At 42.0% G+C, this 22,318-nt stretch overlaps 1 protein-coding gene across 7 annotated transcripts in view; it reads right to left on the bottom strand.

Annotated features, from left to right (window-relative positions):
- The window catches only part of xylb (xylulokinase homolog (H. influenzae)), a 255,464-nt gene that overhangs the window by 199,217 nt on the left and 33,929 nt on the right, over nt 1-22,318 (bottom strand). For all 7 annotated transcript variants that reach the window (XM_069914852.1, XM_069914856.1, XM_069914857.1 and 4 more), the window contains 6 exons: nt 18,275-18,355; nt 18,092-18,178; nt 16,464-16,592; nt 5,841-5,906; nt 3,041-3,113; nt 705-823 (listed from right to left, as the gene is read on the bottom strand). In XM_069914852.1, coding sequence (XP_069770953.1) covers nt 705-823; nt 3,041-3,113; nt 5,841-5,906; nt 16,464-16,592; nt 18,092-18,178; nt 18,275-18,355 — 555 coding nt within the window. The remainder of the gene's footprint in view (nt 1-704; nt 824-3,040; nt 3,114-5,840; nt 5,907-16,463; nt 16,593-18,091; nt 18,179-18,274; nt 18,356-22,318) is intronic.

Here is a 22,318-nt window from a genome sequence, read left to right as displayed (position 1 = left end):
TCGAGTCCACGCTGCTGAAGATCCAGCTGCGCTGGATGGGTCACGTCTCCAGAATGGAGGACCATCGCCTTCCCAAGATCGTATTATATGGCGAGCTCTCCACTGGCCACCGTGACAGAGGTGCACCAAAGAAAAGGTACAAGGACTGCCTAAAGAAATCTCTTGGTGCCTGCCACATTGACCACCGCCAGTGGGCTGATAACGCCTCAAACCGTGCATCTTGGCGCCTCACAGTTTGGCGGGCAGCAGCCTCCTTTGAAGAAGACCGCAGAGCCCACCTCACTGACAAAAGGCAAAGGAGGAAAAACCCAACACCCAACCCCAACCAACCAATTTTCCCTTGCAACCGCTGCAATCGTGTCTGCCTGTCCCGCATCGGACTGGTCAGCCACAAACGAGCCTGCAGCTGACGTGGACTTTTTACCCCCTCCATAAATCTTCGTCCGCGAAGCCAAGCCAAAGAAGACTATAGATTAGTTAATTATAAATGTATTCATCAATTATATTTAACGCCTCATAAATTACCTGAGGCCATGGATAAACATGTCAGCCTGGGCCCTTCCGGAAACATCAGCTGCCTATTGCATTCCATGGAAGCTGAGCTCCTCCTGCACTTTTCTGTGTATTGTTCCAATTCTCCAGCATCTGCAGACTTCTTGTTTAACCATTGATGATGCCACATTAACATGCAATTAATTACATACCAATATGGAGTGAGATGGCAGCGGATCACCAAGCTTTTCCTTCAGCCCAGGAGCGCAGGCATTAAGACACTGTTGTGACCATTCATGGGCACGGATATCCATCAAATTCATTCCAGAACCTACAGGAAGGCAGCCAAGATGCCATATGAGTGAACAAGTGAGGGTTAGCTGGAGAAAGCATGATCTTCACTCCCAAAGAAACATATTTTTGAAAACTATTTCTAAATATTGCTTTATTTCCCCTCCCCCCCGCCCCTACCCCAACATTTGTCCTCAATTTTATCATAATCAATTTTTTTTTTACTTCCAAATAATCGACAATCTCAGGCTTTTTCAACTATGTCAGTTGTCTTCTTCTAGTATCTGCCAACAACTTCCCACCAATAAAATCTAAACCTGTTAAACAAGTTACATTATTTTGCTGTTAAAAATCAGATTGGAGCCTTCAGGCCATTCATCCTCGTCAACCAAGTTGGCAACCTAAGCTAATCCCATTTCCTTCCGTTTGCCCCAAATACCTATTTCTATCCATACACCAAAGAGTATAGTTGGCACATTTAACACAACACTGTTACAGCATCCGGTCCTGTACGAATCCGGTCCTGCCTGTAAGGAATTTATATGTCCTCTCAGTGTCTGCGTGGGTTTCCTCCCACAGTTCAAAATGTATGAGGGTTGTCAGTAATTGGGTGGCACGGGCTTGTGGGCCTGTTACCATGCCATATTTAAACATCTTTGTAAATGTTGTAATTTTACCCACCTCTATAGTTTTATCTAGCAGCTCATTCTAAATACTGATTAATATAGTGATTGAGGAAAACAAAATTGCACACTAGGTGCTTTCTGACAATTTAATAGGAGCTTTGGTACTGGGAGTGCTGGTCAGGGGAGAGGACACCAGCACTGGCTACTTTATCCTACGAATGAATTTGAAGAACTTGCAGAGACCACGTTAGAGATTTTCCTCCTGTATCTTGGGGTGCCTGCTCTCGGCAATCAGTCTTCGAAAATACTGAACCATACTCAGCTGCAAAGTTAGTGCAGCAGTTAGCACAATGCTATTACAGTGGCATAGATCCAGGTTCAAATCTGCCACCGTCTGTAAAGAGTTCGTATGTTCTCCCCGTGTTTGCGTAGAGTACCTCCAGGTACTCTGGATTCCGCCCACATTCCAAAGACATATGAGAGTTGTAGGTTTACTGGTCACACAGGTGTATTTTGGCAGCATGGGCTCATAGAGCCCAAAGGGTCTGTTACCATGTTGTATCTAAAGGTTACCTAAAAGTAAAAAATTCAATGTTCACGCCATTAGGTTTTAGGCTGTCCAGGAAGAATATGATGCGTTGTTTCTCAAGTTTATGTTCATCTTGCCCCAACAGAGGACAGACATGTCATTGCAGGGATGATTTGGGGGTTAAAATGGTTGACTACAGAAACTTCAAGTTTAGACTCACACACAGAATTCAGATGCTCTCTCCACTGTCTCTCCACCTCCCACGTCTTATGCCCTGTATTCTATACTTCTGGCCCACTCCCAGCTTCTTTCCCACTTTATATGTGTAATTTCAGCTCAGCAATCTTGACTAGACTCAAAATCCTGACTGACCATTTCTACCCATGGATGCCAACCTGACCTATTAAGTTCCTCCAGCAATGCTTTATGTGGTCAAGATTCTCGCATCTGCAGCTTTTATATTTCTCTAAGAAAAAACTGTTACCATGCTGTATGCCTAAATTTAAACATCTTTTTAAATGTTGTAATTTTACCCACCTCTATAGTTTTATCAATGCAAATTCCCAGTGGTGGCATCTCTGAATTTTTTCTCACACTCTTACAGAGTAGTGCAGAACCTCTGTTAAATGCAATGTGTTAAAACTATTGAACTATATTGTTCGTAATTGACTGAGACAGTATTCATCATGTAAATCAGTAAGTGACTGGTTCATTCTCATTTTGGTCCGAATGAATTACTTGTTCTAAATATGACTGGGCTGTTACAATTTAAATGAATTTAAACAATTAAACATCAGGAATTAAGCATCAGGAATTAAGGGGCAGAGGTTTAGAGGTAACATGAGGGGGAACTTCTTTACTCAGAGAGTGGTAGCCGTGTGGAATGAGCTTCCGGGAGAAATAGTGGCGGCGGAGTCAATTGTATTATTTAAGAAAAGGTTGGACAGGTATATGGATGAGAAGAAGATGGAGGGTTATGGGCATTGTGCAGGGAGGTGGGATTAGAAAGGGGTGTTTGGTTCGGTACGGACTAGAAGGGCCTAATGGCCTGTTTCCGTGCTGTAATTGTTATGTTATGTTATGTATAGTAATTTAACCTTACCATCACTATAATCGATCGCTGCATAGTTTCCAAGAAATATGGAAGCAACAAAGCTGCTAACCAGTGAGATTCTCTACAAAAAAAGAAGGTCAGTGTTCACAAACCATGAGGTATACACATTAAAATCATTTTCTCAGCTCACATTCAATCAGAGGACCTTGGGTTTATCAGAAATAGCAGGATGGAAACAGCAAACTACTGCAAGGAGTCTACATCATTTTAGGACGATGATGGATGCAGGAAATATTTTCCTCGGTCAAGCCAAAGTCAGAATTACACTGATGGAGCCTTTCTCAAGTCTCAATTTACCTTTTTGTTATTTGTGTGTTTGAAAAAACATTCAACCCTGGTGGAATCTCATTTTTCTTTTTTTAAAAACCTGACATGTCACCAATTCAAACTATAATCAAATCACCAGGGAATGGTGATCAATGAAAATTACTGGTAACGACCTAATAATTCATTTAGGGTAAAAGATGTTGATGAGGTTAGATAAAATAGTGGAGAAAGGGGATGCTGTGGAGTATGCAAACAGCAATTAGGCCACATATCACTTGCTTTGCTGTAATTTTTAAAACATACTGATCAAAGCAACCTTAGACTCACAATGAACAGATGAACAATGTTATGGTCTATTCAATATTTAATACTACAGAGATTCAAGCTGCAATAGAGGAAAATAGCTGAAGTATATGTTTACAATTTGAAAAGGAGCAAAGAAACATGAATTGTTGACCTGCATTTGGACAGCAACTTTAATGTGGAAAATCATTTCAGTGTGCTTTATATGGATAATGGGAAAATAGGGCCACCAAATAAACATATTTGGGTGCTCAAAACTCTAGTTAAGGAATTGACTATTTCACTCTGTTTTCAAGATGGGTGGTGGGGAAATGCTCTGCATTACGACTATGATCAGTCTTCAAAAATTCCCTTGTTGCCTGTAAAAGCACGTTGGAAGGTCTTGAAGCTGTGTGGGGCACTAAACAATCTAGAGTTTTTCATGTTAGCTGTTGGTTGCCAAAACTTGGATTTTTCATTAAGGACATTTGCTGCTTTATCTTGGGTCAGTCAGCATTAAGAATTTATGGTTAAAAGTATCCTTGAAGCCTTCCCCACGAATGTGATAAAAGTCACAAAGCTTGAAAATCAACAATTAGAAAGCAGTTAATGAGAAAGGGCTGCAGTCAGTGTTTAATTAGTTGCCAATTTAATGATGGTAAAGGGCAGATGCTGGTTTAATTAAAAGTTTCTGGGATCCAACTGATTCTGTTTCCAGGTGAAAGAACAAACTTAGGTTAGTATTCTAGTTGTTAAGTCAAGTGTCAGAATGGAGTGGCCTGACTTTCAAAGTTGGCTCAGTGATAAATACTAATGATGGTGAGTTTATTGTCAGATCCATTGCACAAAGTACATATGCACCAAACTATTCCAAAACTGGTCTCATAAAGTTCATGTAATTGGAGGATGACATCACTACTCCAGTCCTCTTGAAATAAGGGGACTTTTGGGTATCAGCCAATGGACTAGAGTACTCCACAATGTACCTGTTAGCATACCATTTATGAGCAAATTACAATTTTCTAGGTACATATAATCACCAATAAATAATGCCCAAGCACAAAATGTCTTCTCAACAGAGTTGCGATTAAAGATTCAGTTTTGCCCCAGAAAATGGCTTACTGTTAGTCTTATGCCTGTATACCTGAAGATGACCTAGGCCTAAAACATTACTTCAAAGGGATGTTGCGTGACCAGCTGAGTTTCTCCAGCACATGTGCATTACACTCGACCCCAGCATCTTAAGACTTTCTTGTTTACTTAAATAGCAACTACATTACTTTAATAGACTATCGTTAGTAAAACATTCTGTCCTTGTATTGAGAACAGTCAGGAAAGTTAAACAACATAATTAGAGTTCCCTTTTATTGATCTGTGGCCCTAGTATAAAGTACTCACCATTAAAGGGCTGAAAGAGAAGAGGCTCCAGCAACATACATGCTCTGATTTAGTAATGCAACTTGCATTAATTACACATAATCTGAATCTGAACATTTCTCGGGATATACTCAGTTCACCGATCTTATAATATGAAGTCGAGAGTTTCTAGATGTACAAGAGGATTCAGTAACTAGAATGGTTCTAGTCTGTGATTTCTACCACAGGAATAAAATAAACGACATTCCATTTACAGCCTTTGGATGTCTTCACGTGCCTAACAATTAATGAAGTACTTTTGGGAAGTAGTATTTCTTGTATTGCAGGATGGAATGATGCCCACATTATACAAAGAAAGCTTCCACAACAGCTAATGTAATATCCATACACTTGTTATAGTTATGTTGTTGAGGTATACACATTTATTTGGACATTAAGCAGAATTCTTCTTTAAAAAAACTAACACAGAATTATTTCCATTGACCTAACACGTGGCGAGTGGGGCTGAGGCGAATAGAGTAACATCATCTGAAAGATGACACCTTCAGTAGAAGAGTAACATCTGCCATCTTACAATTTTATTCTTACATCCGTGGAGCCCTAATCCCTTGTAACACAGGAGCAAGAGTGCTATTAACTAATCCTATTGGTGCCTATTGACCAGTTACAGGGCATCAGTACGACCACAAATGATTAAAGTCCAAAGTTACAACATTATGACTCAACACTTACCCCTAGAGCACAATCTGACTTCTAACAAGTTGTTGAGAATTTTGCAACTACTTCCATTAATCTCAAAGTCCATGTTCTATTATTTTAAAATGGCAGTTATTTTATTTTATATCTGTTTCTGACAGTCTACCTCAGTTTTCTTGTATTCTTCAGGATACTTCTTGTTGATCTTTGCAATTTGATTTCCTGTGAAACGCTGTGAGGTGTAAAAACACATAAATGTTTAATAAATAAACCTTTCCCAAATACTCATCGCTTCATTTTACTCATCTAAATGTTAAATTCTGGTTTAACACAACTTTAATTGAAATACTTAATGGCTCAGCAGCAAATGACAATCATTTAACCCACACACGTCAAACTCTGGCCCGCAAGATCATTTCAAACATGTATTAGAGGTGGCCCGCTGGCCGCCGCGCCAGTATAGCGCATCACAGTAATACAACAAATCCCAGAATGCATTGGCGTCAGCCCGCTAATCGCCCCCACCTCCTCTGTTTACGTTGCAGGGTCTCACCGTGGACTCTGGTTTTGGGGCCTGGCCGGTGTCAGGGGAAGCCGAGGCCCCTTCCCAGCGCCCGGAACCGGAGGCCTCGGGCCTGACCTCGCCAGGACCGTTGCCCACTCCCCCTCCCTGCCGCAGACCGACCCGCGACTCACGGTGACAGGGCCGCTGATCCGCCGAGATGCCGCCCTGCAGCGAGAGCCGATGCCCCCGCACTGTCGTTGTCCAACCCGATCGCCCGCAAACCCCGCCCTCCCGCACACAGGCCTGAGTAAGGATTACGAACTTTCATCTCAGGATAAAACGATCTTCCAATAGTTTCATGTCACAGTGATCAATATATTCCTGGTTTAAAATGGTCCTGCACCTGGATACAAGCTCATTAGGCATAAAACTTGAAAAGTGTGTAAATCAAAGGATATCTGTACCAATGGAAAAAGGGCACGGCAAATAACCCTGCTAGAGTTCATGCCCACAATCAGTCACCCATTGGATTGTTTCAGGAATCATGTTATTCTCCCACATTCTCAATAGCCCTCAGATTTTACTATTCGACAGCACACTAGCAACATTTGACAAATCCTCTATAGAGAAATATTATTTATTGAATATTTTATTTCTCATTTGTTAATGCTTCTGGAAAGAGTTTATCCAAAACTATTATTAAACATTTCTTTTAATAAGAAAAAGTTTAACATTACAGATGTTGAAAGAAGAGAAAACATGCAGATGTTGTTGAAAAATTTCAATAAATATTTAGTTCGGCCCTCGACTTAGTCCAAGTTTTTAATTTTGGCCCTCCGTGAATTTGAGTTTGACACCCCTGATTTAACACCAACACTTACTTTAGATTGTGCTACAGAAATCTGCAATATTTTTCTTTTTTTATTATTTATTTAATATTTTCAAAAGAAAAACTTTTACAATATCCATAATATAAAAATGAAGGCTACAACTAACCCACCCCCTCCACAAACTCCCCAAGGGAAGCATTAAGAAAATAAAAGAAACACATACAAAAATTTAGGATATTACTAAACTCATACATTTCAAATAAGGCGACCACATCTTAACAAAAAAGTCGTAATTATCATGCAAGTTGTATGTTATTTTCTCCATATAAATACAGAACCTCAACTCATTAAGCCAACGAGTTACATTTACTTCAACCTCGTCTTTCCATGAAATCGCAACACATTTACGTGCTACAGCCAATGCTAAACGAAGAAATGGTGTCTGAAACTTATCTAACCACAAATCAATAAATGGGGCAGTACAACCCAACAACAAGTTTTGGGGTCTAACAAAAAGTGGATCTGAAACAATTTTTGAAGAAATTCATTAATTTTTTGCCAAAATGATTGAACCTTAACACAAAACCAGATTGAATGTAAAAATGTTCCTACACATAATCCACATCTAAAACACAATTCTGAATTACTAAATCCATATTTTTTCAATTTCTCAGGGGTTAGATACAACTGGTGGAAAAAAATTATAATTAACCATACTATATCTTACATAGAAATCTGCAATATTGATCACTTTCCCAGAGCGAATGCTTCTTCCACTCTTGAAAGGATGCAGCCTGACACACTGAGTATTTCCAACATTTTCTGTTTTTGTTTCAGACTTTTAACATTTACAGTTTTCTTTAAATATCCAATTTTAGCTTCCTACTATAGTATTTTTACACATGCACAGAGCCTGGTCCAGTAGATTCCTAGAGCAGATTTTATTCAAAATTAACTCTATATTTAACCAAAATTAGATATCTAAAGAGCTTAAAAGTCAGTTTTGCATTGATAGTTTTTTTTCGCTATTGGTCTAAAGTGAAATCAATCGAACAATATCTGCTTTTGAGTATCTTGCACAGTTTGATAGAATCCAATATACTATTTTATCTGTGCTTTCAACCCATGGCATTTCTATAGTTTGTAGCTGTGACAATTAAACTGTATTGTGCCCACTCAAACAGGTCAAGAGGGTAAAAAGAAAACACTAAAACTTTTAAGTAAAAACAAAACTACTAGAATTATGCAGCTCAGACAGAATCTGTGGACAGAAGCAGGATTAATATTTCAGTTCAATGGCTCTTCCTAATAGCACAAGAAATAAAACGATGAGCAGGCCAGGCACCCCTCAAGCCTGCTGCACTACTTAATAAAATCATAGCTGAACCTCTACCTCAGCACTATTTTATTGCCATAATCCAACATCACTTGATTCCACTAATATCCAGAAATCTTCCAATCTTACATTTGAATCCAATAAATGCCTGATTTCCCCCCATAGGGTAGAGACTGTCAAAAATTAATCACGCTGTGAAAAGGTCTCCTTATTTCAGGCCCAAATAGTCTGCTTATTTTGAAACTCAGATCCAAGTTTGAGATGTCTTAGTAAAAGCCAATATCCTTCCTCATCTTACCTTTTGAGCAACAAAGAACTTCTTATGTTTTAGTTAGATCAGGTCTCATTCTTCAGAAACAGAGATCAAACCTATTCACTCTCCTTGTATGGCAAATGTCCCATTTCAGGAGTCAATTCGACAAATCTTAGATGACACAGTTAACGTACTGGTTAATGCCGCACTATTACCACCACCCATGGTTTGTGTGCCGTGGCCAAGCAAGCTGGGACGTGGCAGCGAGGTCCTTGGGTCATAGGTTTTATATCGGAGTGGCCTTCTCCTATGCAGGTTTCTTACCCGGGCTGGAGGGGCCTGCCTCCCATCCTAGGTCGAACCATACTGCCCGGACCGGGGCCGGGGCCGCCACTGCTTTCCCTGTGCCTGGACCGGGGCCGCCACCTCCTTCTTTCTGCCCGGACCAGGGCCTCCGCCTGCTTCGCTCGACCGAGGCCGGGGCCACCGCCTCCCCCTCACTTCTGCCCGGATCGGGGCCTCCGCCTGCTTCACTCGACCGAGGCCGGGGCCGCCGCCTCCCCTTCGCTCTTGCCCGGATCGGGGCAGCCGCCGCCTACCCTCTGCCCGGACTGGGGCCGGGGCCGCCGCTGCTTTCCCTGTGCTGGGACCGGGGCCGCCGCCTCCTTCTTTCTGCCCGGACAGGGGCCTCCACCTGCCTCACTAGACCGAGGCCGGGGCCGCCACCTCCCCCTCGCTTCTGTCCGGACCGGGGCCTCCACCTGCCTCACTCGACCGAGTTTGGGGCCGCCGCCTCTCCTTCGCTCTTGCCCGGATCGTGGCCGTCGCCGCCTACCCTCTGCCCGGACCGGGGCCGGGGCCGCCACTGCTTTCCCTGTGCCCGGACCGGGGCCACCGCTTCCTTCTTTCTGCCCGGACTGGGCCTCCGCCTGCCTCATTCGACCGAGGCCGGGGCTGCCGCCATGATATAAAAAGCTTTTAAAGAGATTCACAATTCAAATGAAAATTTCTTGTACTCATGCTTCCTTCATATCTTGTACAGATTATAATGATATCTTAAAACCAGGGATTTAGCTTCCCCCACAATGCTATCATCAGATTCCCCAACTTCAAGCTTTCTACCCTCATCAGTAGTTTTGTAAAGGGTGGGGCCAGTACTGCGCACACTGCACTCCACCTAAAAGCTCCTTTGCGCAGGCCCGAGGACATGTCCACGTCCTCCCCCTCAAAAGATGCTTACGAACACAAGCTAGCATGCTGGAACATTAGAACCATGCTAGACAAGGATGACAGCCACCGACCTGAACGTCGGTCTGCCCTCATTGCACATGAACTCCTCAGACTCGACATCGACATAGCCTCTCTCAGCGACGTCCACCTTGCAGATGTAGGCAGCCTCCAAGAACACGGCGCGGGCTTCACACTCTACTGGTCTGGCAAGCCTATGGATGAACGACGCCTATCTGGTGTAGGCTTCGTGGTCAAGAACTCCATTGCCTCCAAACTCGAAAACCTCCCGACAGGCCACTCGGACCGGATCATGTCCATGCAACTCCCCCTTCAAAACAAGCGTCGCATCGCCCTCATCAGTGTCTATGCTCCAACCCTCCAGGCGGAACCAGCAGAAAAGGACAAGTTCTACACTGATCTGCGCAACCTCATTCAACACACCTCTACAGCCGACAAGGTTGTCATCCTTGGAGATTTCAACGCTCGAGTCGGCAAAGATTCAGGAACCTGGCCAGAATCCTGGGAAAGCATGGTGTCAGAAAGTGCAACGACAACGGGCGCTCCTGTTGGCGCTCTGCGCAGAACAGCGGCTTGTCATTACAAACACCCTTTTTCAGCAGAGGGACAGCCTGAAGACTACCTGGATGCATCCCTGATCCAAACACTGGCACCTCCTGGACTACGTCCTGGTGCGAGAAAGAGACAAACGAGATGTGCTCCACACCAGGGTCATGCCCAGCACAGAATGCCACACTGACCACCGGCTGGTTCATTGCAAGCTCAACCTTCACTTCAAGCCAAAGTCCAGGAACAATAAAGCCCCCAGAAAGAGGTTCAATGTTGGAAACCTGCAGTCAGACGAAGTGAGAGGAAACTTCCAGGCAAACCTCAAAGCAAAGCTCGAGGATGCAATCCGCCTCACGGACTCGTCCCCTGAAACCCTTTGGGATCAGCTGAAGACTACCATACTGCAATCCACTGAAGAGGTACTGGGCTTCTCCTACAGGAAAAACAAGGACTGGTTCGACGAAAACAGCCAGGAAATCCAGGAGCTGCTGGCAAAGAAGCGAGCGGCCCACCAGGCTTACCTTACAAAGCCGTCTTGGCCAGAGAAGAAACAAGCCTTCCGTCGCGCATGCAGCCATCTTCAGCGCAAACTCCGGGAGATCCAAAATGAGTGGTGGACTAGCCTCGCCAAACGAACCCAGCTCAGCACGGACATTGGCGACTTCAGGGGCTTTTACGAGGCTCTAAAGGCTGTGTACGGCCCCTCAGCCCAAGTCCAAAGACTGCTGCGCAGCTCAGACGGCAAAGTCGTCCTCAGCGACAAGATCTCCATCCTCAACCGATGGACAGAACACTTCCAATCTCTTTTCAGTGCCAACCGCTCAGTCCAAGATTCCGCCCTGCTCCGGCTCCCTCAACAGCCCCCAAGGGTAGAGCTGGATGAGGTCCTCACCCGGGAAGAGACATATAAGGCAATTGAACAACTGAAAAGTGGCAAAGCAGCAGGTATGGATGGAATCCCCCCAGAGGTCTGGAAGGCTGGCGGCAAAACTCTGCATGCCAAACTGCATGAGTTTTTCAAGCTCTGCTGGGACCAAGGAAAACTGCCTCAGGACCTTCATGATGCCATCATCATCACCCTGTATAAAAACAAAGGCGAGAAATTAGACTGCTCAAACTACAGGGGAATCACGCTGCTCTCCATTGCAAGCAAAATGTTCGCTAGGATTCTCCTAAATAGAATAATACCTAGTGTCGCCGAGAATGTTCTCCCAGAATCACAGTGCGGCTTTCGCGCAAACAGAGGAACTACTGACATGGTCTTTGCCCTCAGACAGCTCCAAGAAAAGTGCAGAGAACAAAACAAAGGACTCTACATCACCTTTGTAGACCTCACCAAAGCCTTCGACACCGTGAGCAGGACAGGGCTTTGGCAAATACTAGAGCGCCTCGGATGCCCCCCAAAGTTCCTCAACATGGTTATCCAACTGCACAAAAACCAACAAGGTCGGGTTAGATACAGCAATGAGCTCTCTGAACCCTTCTCCATTAACAATGGCGTGAACCAAGGCTGCGTTCTCGCACCAACCCTCTTTTCAATCTTCTTCAGCATGATGCTGATCCAAGCCATGAAAGACCTCAACAATGAAGACGCTGTTTACATCCGGTAACGCACGGATGGCAGTCTCTTCAATCTGAGGCGCAAAAGCAACTTGTCCGTGAACTACTCTTTGCAGACAATGCCGCTTTAGTTGCCCATTCAGAGCCAGCTCTTCAGCGCTTGACGTCCTGTTTTGCGGAAACTTCCAAAACGTTTGGCCTGGAAGTCAGCCTGAAGAACCATCAGCCAGCTCCCCACCATGACTACCAGCCCCCCACATCTCCATCAGGCACACAAAACTCAAAACGGTCAACCAGTTTACCTATCTCGGCAGCACCATTTCATCTGATGCAAGGATCGACAACGAGATAGACAACAGACTTGCCAAGGCAAATAGCGCCTTTGGAAGACTACACAAAAGAGTCTGGAAAAACAACCAACTGAAAAACCTCACAAAGTTTAGCATATACAGAGCCGTTGTCATACCCACACTCCTGTTCGGCTCCGAATCATGGGTCCTCTTCCGACATCACCTACGGCTCCTAGAACGCTTCCACCAGCGTTGTCTCCGCTCCATCCTCAACATTCATTGGAGCGACTTCATCCCTAACATCGAAGTACTCGAGATGGCAGAGGCCGACAGCATCGAATCCACGCTGCTGAAGATCCAACTGCGCTGGGTAGGTCACATCTCCAGAATGGAGGACCATCGCCTTCCCAAGATCGTGTTATATGGCAAGCTCTCCACTGGCCACCGTGTCAGAGGTGCACCAAAGAAGAGGTACAAGGACTGCCTAAAGAAATCTCTTGGTGCCTGCCACATTGACCACCGTCAGTGGGCTGATATCGCCTCAAACCGTGCATCTTGGTGCCTCACAGTTCGGCGGGTAGCAACTTCCTTTGAAGAAGACCGCAGAGCCCACCTCACTGACAAAAGACAAAGGAGGAAAAACCCAACACCCAACCCCAACCAACCAACCAATTTTCCCCTGCAACCGCTGCAACCGGGTCTGCCTGTCCCGCATCGGACTTGTCAGCCACAAACGAGCCTGCAGCTGACGTGGACATTTACCCCTCCATAAATCTTCGTCCGCAAAGCCAAGCCAAAGAAGAAGATTGCCACCACCGGCAACCTGGCACTTTCTGTAAGGAGTTTGCACATTCGCCCCATGACCTGCATGGATTTCTCCAGGGTGCTCCACTTTCCTTCCACCCTCCAAATCTTATGAGGTTGATCGATTAATTGGGAGCAATTGGGTGGCACGGGTTTCAATGGCCGGAATCAGCTTCTATTGTGTTGTAAATAAATGTTTTTAAAAATTAAATCTTTACTACGTTCCCTTTACACAACGTATTTCAGTTTTAGGGAATGGATCCGAAATGGTACATGATACACGAGGTGTGCTCTCACCAACTCAACAAAGGCCGACGTGTCAGTTTCCTTCTTGATTATCTGCTGTATCTACATATTAATTTTCAGTAAGTTGTGCAGAAGGACTTATAGCCCTTTGAACAGCAAATTTCCCAATCTTTCACTAAATACTCGATATTTCTAGTTTTCCTGCTAAAGTGGATATTTTTTTCCACACTGCTCTGCATCTGTCGTGACATTGTCAAATCACTCAGCTTTTCTACAATGCCTTCAAACTTCTTCTAAAGATATTGCCTGACCTGTTGAATATTTCCAGCAATTTCTATTTTTATTTCAGTCCAAAAAAATATTTTTACAGTATTATTTGTCAAATTATTTTGCAAGCAGATTTAAAAAGTTATATTTAAATAGTGCTTTTCTTTATATTGCATCTTCAACATTTTCCACTCCTGTGATTTGATTTCATAGTTAGTTTCCTATCTAGAATTATTCAGGAGATACCAATCACAAAATGATTGGTTAAAGCACAGCAGGCAGTAATTTGGATTCCAGCTTAAAACATTGACTATTCTTTCCCTCCAAATGATGTTGCTTGTCCCTTTTAGTTCCTCCAGCATATTATACTGGACAATGAAGATTTTGCTTCCTGAACACTTCTGGGTGTATTTTATGAATTTTGGGCAGCTGATCATGAAAATTGCCTTGACATTTTCCTATCAAGTACCCTTTTTTTAAAAAAGATACAACTATTTTGTGATTTCCTGTCATATTTTAAGTCTACTAGTATATTGCCCACAAAGCAAAATGTTTTGGTCAGTCTAAGCATTGAGTGCTTGGTCATGCAAATGTTGTCTTAGGCCTAGGCATGCTCAGTCAGGATAGATGCAGACAGGTTATAAAAGCAGCTCACATGTACAGATGCTGTGAATTACATTGATATAGATTGAATGCATGTTGATGCACATACTCTTCAGGCAATAATATAGTAAGTGTACTTCACAATAGTATTTATGGTTTACAGGAACATTCAATACAGCAGAAATGTCTTGTCAATGTCATAACAGCTGTGATAATATTGTTACATTTGTGGCAAGTATACACAAGACTCAGATGTAGCATGACTGCACTTATTAAGAAAGCCTATGAGCTCTACTTCAGTTGTAAAATTGGTGACCAAGACAAACCCTGAGCTCCTCACAATTGTTGTGCAACATGTGCAGTCAGCCTGAGAGCTTGGCTCAAGGTACATTATGTGATTAAACATGCTAAATTCCAGAAAAGTTCATTCAATGTTTCTCCAACTTCCTACATGATACGGTACACCATATTTGAAATGATCTTTGTGTAACTTCAGCTTGAAGTTGTCAGGAAGCAAACCTTTCGAAAAAATTTATTGTCCAGTATTTGCTGCTCCAGACTTCAACAGATGCAGTCTCTCATACATCATGAAAGACCTTTTTATACATAGATACAACCACAACACTGGCCACATACCTACCTGCCTACTGCAGGGGACAACCACTATACCTGCAGGTAGGCAACCGTGAGGCCAGCCCCACCTGGATGACTTTCAATTACTGCCCTGTATATAGACTTGAGCCGGCCCCTCCTGGGATCAGTCAGACACGTGAAGCCAGCAAAGACATTAAGACTGGTGTGTACAGAGTTTGAGCTGATTAAAACCTGTAGTACAGTCTTCTCGTGTTTTGTGTTTGCTTGCTGCTCCACAGCGCATCACAATGCTTTACTAAAATCTAGGAAACATCCTCATCTATCATCACTTCTGCCACAAAACTTAATCAAGTTTGTGAGACATGACTTCCCCCACACAAAACCATGTTGATTATCCCTAACAAGTCCATGCTTTTCCAAATGCGAATAAATCCTGTCATGAAGAATCTTCTCTAAGTAATTTTCCTACCACTGTTATGTCATAGACCAACAGCAATAGAAATTCACCAAGGCAATGGTAATTCAAAACAATAATTTTTATTACTAACTATTAATAATATAAAATCTTACTTAACTCTAAACTTAACCTCAACTATACACTAATGTATATTTGTGTGTGTGAACTACCCAAACCATTACAGATCCCTTCTTTCTTGCATAAGGGTTACAAGACGTGACCTCCAAGATGCTTTCACAGACCCAGCCAGTTGATGTCTCAGTGGCAGTTGGAAATAAAAAGTTCCAGAGCAGTCAGCTGGCCAGGACAAGTTGTCCAGGATGAGGAAAAAGGCTTGAAGAGGGAGAAAAGGTCTTTGGTAGGGGGGTGGAGAGTCATGGCCAGAAGTGAGCCCAGAGGTGGAGGTGACAAAAGAAGAGTTCAGCATTGCAGCATGCATGGAACTCATTGAGGTGTGGGTGAAGATGGACGAAGATGAAGCATCTACTGAGGACCGAGCATTCAGTCTCAGAGAGGGGAAGGTCAAAAGGGGACAATAAAAACCAAGCAGGGGTTAGAGTGAGGAATCGGTATTGTGGAGGAAGGAGAAGTAGGAGGGTTGGGGAGGTCAGAGGGTGGAGATGGAAGGTGGGGAAGGTTGGAGGGAGGAGGAGGGGATTTGGCGGGGGGAGGGAAGAGGAATCTAATGCACTCTGTTTATAGTTAGTCAAGCAACAAAGGATATTAATCTCTCTTGGACAAGACATGAAAAGCCTTACACTTGTATGTTTAGTGTTTTCATTTACTCTATGGCCTCCTGAAATGCCAGGTGGAGAAAATGAATGCTTCGCACAATGGATCTTAATACGTAGGTTTCTTAATTTATTCCATGGTTTGGGACACATGGTCATTACAGTGGATCACCTGGAGATTTTTTTTAAATTCGTGGCCACATTATCCAAGGATATTTATATTATATCCTCTTATGGATATAAACAATATTTCAGAACATCCTAACAAGTTCAAGATCTGATACAAAAAGATTGTTTCTCACTCACATTTATCAATGGCAAAAATTTGCCTTCTATCTTTTAGCAAGGATGCAAAAATACCTCACAAATTCTTGAAGCATTTAATTTTAAATAACATTTGCAAGAAACAATTCTGCATGATCTGTCAGGATATCTATGTATTTCTTTAGTATCTGGAGAATACAATTTAGCTGGATATTTTGCTAAACTTTTAATCAAAATATCTGGTAAACAAACCTCATAAGCACGTGATCCAGTGATGTCAGCCAGTTTCTGTGGCCCACCAGCACATTTTTCCAGTTGTCGGCATTCTTCAGTGGTACTGGAGTCCATCCAAACAGGAGAATCCTTCACAGAGAAGCTAGACTATAAGAAAGGAAAAAGGTGAATTCTTTAAAGAATATAGTCACACTAATTTTTTTTTTTTAAATATTTCATCACTGGTCAATAATCAATTTAAGCTTTCTTTCTATCAAAATTCAGCTCTCCTTACATAACTGAGAAGACTTTGGCAACCTTCATTTGTAAGCCTATCACATTCATGAGGTTTCTCTCTCCACAGATGTTGCCAGATCTACAAAGCATTTTCAGCATTTCCCATTTTTATCTATTTAATTAAGCATTCAAAAGAAATTTGATTCATTAATTCCCAGCTCCATTTCTCAGAAAGGTTCTGCAGAATTAAGCTGAGAATAGATGATGATCTGCAGAAAAAAGAGGAGCAAATTTCAGTCTCATTGTCTGCTTCAAGACACAGATGTGACTGGTGAAAATGAACATTCTAAGTCCTGCTTTGAGGCAGCAGAAGGGAAGAACTAGGTTTTAGCACCTGGCTGTGTGGGATAAACGTGAAATTCAACACAGAAACAGGCCCTTCATCCCAACATGTCCATGCCAATCAAGTTGAAGATAAGAAATGGGAGCAAGAGAAGACCATCTGGCCCATCAAGCTAGCTCCGCCATTTAATCAGATCATGGCTGATCTGGCCATAGACTCAGCACCACCAATCTGCCTTTCCCCATAACCCTAATTCCCCTACTATGTAAAAATCTTATCCACCTGCCTCTTAAGTATATTTAATGAGGCGGCCTCAACTCCATTCTTGGGCAGAAAAATACACAGATTCACTACTCTCTGGGAAAAGCAGTTCCTCCTCATCTCCATCCTAAATCAATTTCCCCTATCTAGTCCGAGGTGCTGGAATAAATACAGAAACTCAAAGTTCTACTGCATGGAAACAAGCTCTTCAGCCGAACTTGTCCTTTGGGACCAATCTAGCCCCAATTGGTTGCATTAGGTTAATAATCCTCTAAACCTATCAAAATGTCTTTTAAATGTTGCATTGGTACCCTTATCTACCACCATTCCAAAAATACACCATCCACTATGTGCAAATGGTGCCCTCAGGTCCCTTTTAATTGTTTCCTTCTCACATTAAACAAATTTCCTCTAGCTGTTTTTATTGCCCTACCCTGGGAAAAGAGACTATTTATTTTATCCATCCACCCCATGATTTTATAAACCTCTGTAAAATCTCCCTCAACAAGTTCATACACTCGAGAGAAAAAAATTCCAGCCAATCTAACCTCTCCCTTATAATTCAAACCCTCCATTCTAATCATATTCTGGTAAATCTTTTCTGCATCCTTTCCAGCTTAATGTTATCTCTCCTATAACTGGCAAATCAAACAGCACACAACATTCCATGTGGTCTCTCAATACATATATATATATACAGTTGCAACATGGTGTCTGCACTTCTGTACTCGATGCCCCGACCGATGACGGCAAAAATGCTAAATCCTTTCTTCACCACCTTGTCTGCCTTCTATTTCTTTGCTGAGCAAAATTACCCAAACTTCACCTCCAATATCTGGTGAAGAGATCGATCAGCAGTCATGTTTTTCAAAGTCTGATTAGCTCCCTCTTTCCAATAAACACTGCCATGTTGCTGTGAAAGAAACAAGAGATTATTGTCAGCATTCACCAAAAAGATACATTCAATTTCTTTCTTCTCTCCCCAGCTAAAGAAATTATCATCACTTACTTGGCCAGAACCAGACAAAGATTTTAATTTGGAAAAATCGAGATTTGCAGCCTTCATCCTCTCCAAGAGTAAATCCAATGCCTGAAAATACAAGTTTATACTCAGCAAGATGGTAAGTAACTAATCTGTACTTAATCCTTTAAGATCGGTTTCATCAAAACAGTATTAATAGAATTCCAGTAGTTTGTGTTACTTCAGTTGTTGATCTTCCAGCCACAAGTAATCAAGGAGAAAGAAGGAAGTTGAATTCATTCAGAGCTATTTTCTCAAACCCAGTCTTCTTCAAATTGTCATTTTACTGAATCAGGTGCAAACATTCTGGAAACTTCTGCCATCCCTCTATTAGAGGGATGGTATTGTAGAGTTCTACAGCACAGAAACTGCTCCTTCGCCCAACCTGTCCATGCTGACCAAGTTAATCCAATTTGGCCCCTATCCCTCCAAACCAGTGGTTTTCAAAATGTTTCTTTCCACTCACATATCACCTGAAGTAATCTCTATGCCATTGATGCTCTATAATTAGCAAGGGATTACTTCAGATGGTATGTGAATGGAGAGAAAAAATTTGAAAACCACTGTTTTAATCATACCTAATTGACTCATTATGTGCACGGTTTCATAACTCCAAAGGAAATAAGCCAATTACAATTTTTCTCAAGTGAAATATTTCAGAAATAATTGGGTCTGGAGCAGAGAATTCTCAACCTTCTTTCCCCACTCACATACCATCTGACATAATCTCTTACTCATCGCAGAGCAACGATGGCACACGGATTATGTCAGGTGGTGAGTGGAAAGAAAAAGTTTGAAAACCACTGTTCTAAACTATGCACTTATCCAAACAATCATTCACTATTGCAAAGGGAAAAGAGGACAAAAAAAAAAGATATTTTTTGCTACAACCGTTAAAATGTTGGCAGGAATATTGCATACAATTCCGAATTCTTATACTTGGTTTGGATTCAAAGGAGGATCTCTGAGTTCCCTACTGGGATGAAGGGATGGTCACATTAGGAATGACTGAGCAGCTTAGGTCTTTACTCATTGGCATTTGGCAGAGTGAGAAGTCATCTTCATGAAACAAATAAGACTGAGGGGGCTTGGCTGAGGGGCTTAGGATTTAATTTTTTTTTAAATGTAGATGCAAGGAATCAAAAGTTGAAATACTCAGCACATCAGGAAGCATCTGTGGCAAGAGGAACCACATTAACATTTTAGGTGACTAACTCACGATTTCTACTTTTTCCCCCTCTGTGATCATTTAACCTGAATGGATAAACAGAAGTCTTGTTAAGAGTGAAACACAAAAGATCAGGAAGAGCATGAGGGGCTGAGTGCCTCTTTCTCTAAAGAGGAGAATGCATGGACCCTGAGCTCTCGGCAGGCTGGCAAATCACCAGGGGAGGATGGTTTCCCCATTGAATTTTATCAAAGATCTTTTAATGCTCTTTATGAAGGTGATGAACCAGGTAGCAGAGACACATACCCTCCAGAAGTCTTTCTCAACAGCAATCACAATGGCAATTCCCAAAAAAAAACAGGGACCCATTGAATCCTGCCTCATACAGACCCATCTCGTTATTGAACAGAGATTATAAAATCATTGCAAAACCACTGGTCAATAGGGTGGCAGAATTAACGAATCCAGATCAAACCGGATTTGTAGAAAGAAGACAATCAGCAAATAACATAGCTAGATTTCTTAATATGGTATATCTGGCACAGTCAGGGGTGGATCTGGCTTCGACAGATTGGAGTGGGACTTTTTGATCAAGGTTCTGAGAAATTTGGATTAGGTCAAACATTTATTAATTGGGTGAGGACACTTTACTGTAAAATTTAAATTATTACAAATGGACAGATGTCTTCAGTGTTCCTATTCAGCAGGTCCAGTAGGCAGTGTTGTCCATTGTCGCCAGCACTGTTCATACTGGCAATTGAGCCACTAGTGGAAACCATTCAGCAGGATACAGATATAAAGGGGTTCAGGATGGGCCAGGTGGAACACAAAATCAATCTTTTTGCTGATGATGTGTTAGTGTATTTGACAGACCTCGGGAGTCGTTAGCTAGGCTGAAGACTACACTGGGGAATTATAGGATGGTAATGAGGTATAAGGTAAATTGGGACAAAAGTGAAATTTGACGAACGGGGATTTTAGACTATCAACAGAGAAGTCAATTTAAATAGCCGCAAGAACTTATTAAATATCTGGGGATAAAAATAGACAAAGACTTGCACAACTTATCCAAACTCAATGATCTCCCTTTGCTCCAGAAGATTGAGGGGGACTCTGCCCATTTTGTTGCCCCAGGACTTTTTTTTTTAAGATGCTCAACGAATGTGTCAGAAGGTTCCTGTGGAATGGTAAAATGGCTAGAACCTCCATGGAAAAGTTGATGTGGGACTAAAATTTGAGGGGTTTAAAATTATCTGATTTCAAAAAATACTACTGGGCACTCCAACTAATATTTGTGGGCCCTCTTTGAGGGAGCGCCCCGCGCCCCGCGCCCCCCCCCCCCTATTCCTAGACAAAAACTGGACGACATGTGGAGGTGAAATGATAGCAGGAGAGTTTATTTAAAAATGGGACACTAAATTAATTTCAAAGAAAACAATAAATCAATGTATTGGTTTGAAGGTGGGTTGACACAAAAATGCCTTTGACCCAGAATACCCTTGACTCTGGGTAATAAAATCCTGGACAACTGATGCCAGAAAGGGATCAGGTGTATCGAGGACTGTTACAAGCAAAGGCAGCTCACGTCATTTGAGCAGTTGAGGAACAAATACAATTTGTCTAAAAGAACATTCTTCAGCTATCTGCAAATAAGATCTTTCTTAAGGGAAAAATTAGGACCGTCTATGACCCAATCTAGATGTAGTAACGTGGAGATTCTATTTCGACTAAGGAATATGTGTATATTTATCTCCAAGATGTATTACTTATTCCAAAGTGAGGGACCGAAGTCAGGTTTACACAGGTCAAGGGAGAGAAGGGCACAACAATCAATGAAGAGTGGTAATAAGACCTGTATCTGGACAGTGTGACTGGAGTCATCAACGCCCAGATATAGGGTTGTGCAATACAATTTCTTGCACCAGTTGTAACTGACCCTACAAAAATTACACAAATCATAGCTTGAAATTTCAGAAATGTGCTTTAGGTGTGGAGGATGGAACTTTTGTCCACTCCACCTGGCTATGTACAAGATCTTTCTGGGAAGAGCTGGAGGACGTTTTTTTTTTAAATATTTTATTGATAAATTTTAAATTTCAAAAATTATTCAAAAAAATTATACATGTGATATATATAAACACCCCCCCCCCCCTTCCCCTTCCCTAAAGAAGAAAAAAAGAGACATAAGAGAGAAGGACCGGAGAATGCCAAGGAAATAAAGTGTTTATAACATTAAAACTAATATTGGAGATTACCAAGAAGTGAGGTTTTTAGAAAGTTTATCAAACATATAAACCCACATTTTGTAAATATGGGTGCCATATTTTCCAAAACGAGTGATAATTATTTTGTAAACTATATGTAATCTTCTTTAATGATATAAAGCTACGAAGTTCTGCATGCCATCTTTCCATACCTAAATCTATATCTGATTTCCATGATGTTGCTATGCATTTCCTAGAAACTACTAAAGCAATTTGTACAAATTCAATTTGATACATAGTTAATTTTAATTTAGGTGTTATAACCTAAATATTGCTCAATAAAAATAACATCAGATCCTGTGGGAACTTGACCCCCGTAATCAGTTCCAAAAAAAAAAAAAATCACCGACTTCCAACCATAAATGTCTGACTTTAGGACATTGCCAAAAAGAATGCAAAAAAGTTCCAATCTCACATCCATACCTAAAATATAAATCTGACATAGCAGGATTTAATCTATTTATTTTCTGTGGAGTCAAATATAATTGATGTAAAAATTATATTGAACTAACCTATATCTTTTATATAACCATATAACCACTTACAGCACAGAACAGGCCAGTTCGGCCCTACTAGTCCATGCCGTAACAAATCCCCACC

Source organism: Narcine bancroftii, chromosome 1 (assembly GCF_036971445.1).
Source record: "Narcine bancroftii isolate sNarBan1 chromosome 1, sNarBan1.hap1, whole genome shotgun sequence".
Lineage (NCBI taxonomy): Eukaryota > Metazoa > Chordata > Chondrichthyes > Torpediniformes > Narcinidae > Narcine > Narcine bancroftii.
The sequence above is the reverse complement of the archived record's forward strand: the minus strand, read 5'-3'. Positions and strand labels throughout refer to the sequence as shown.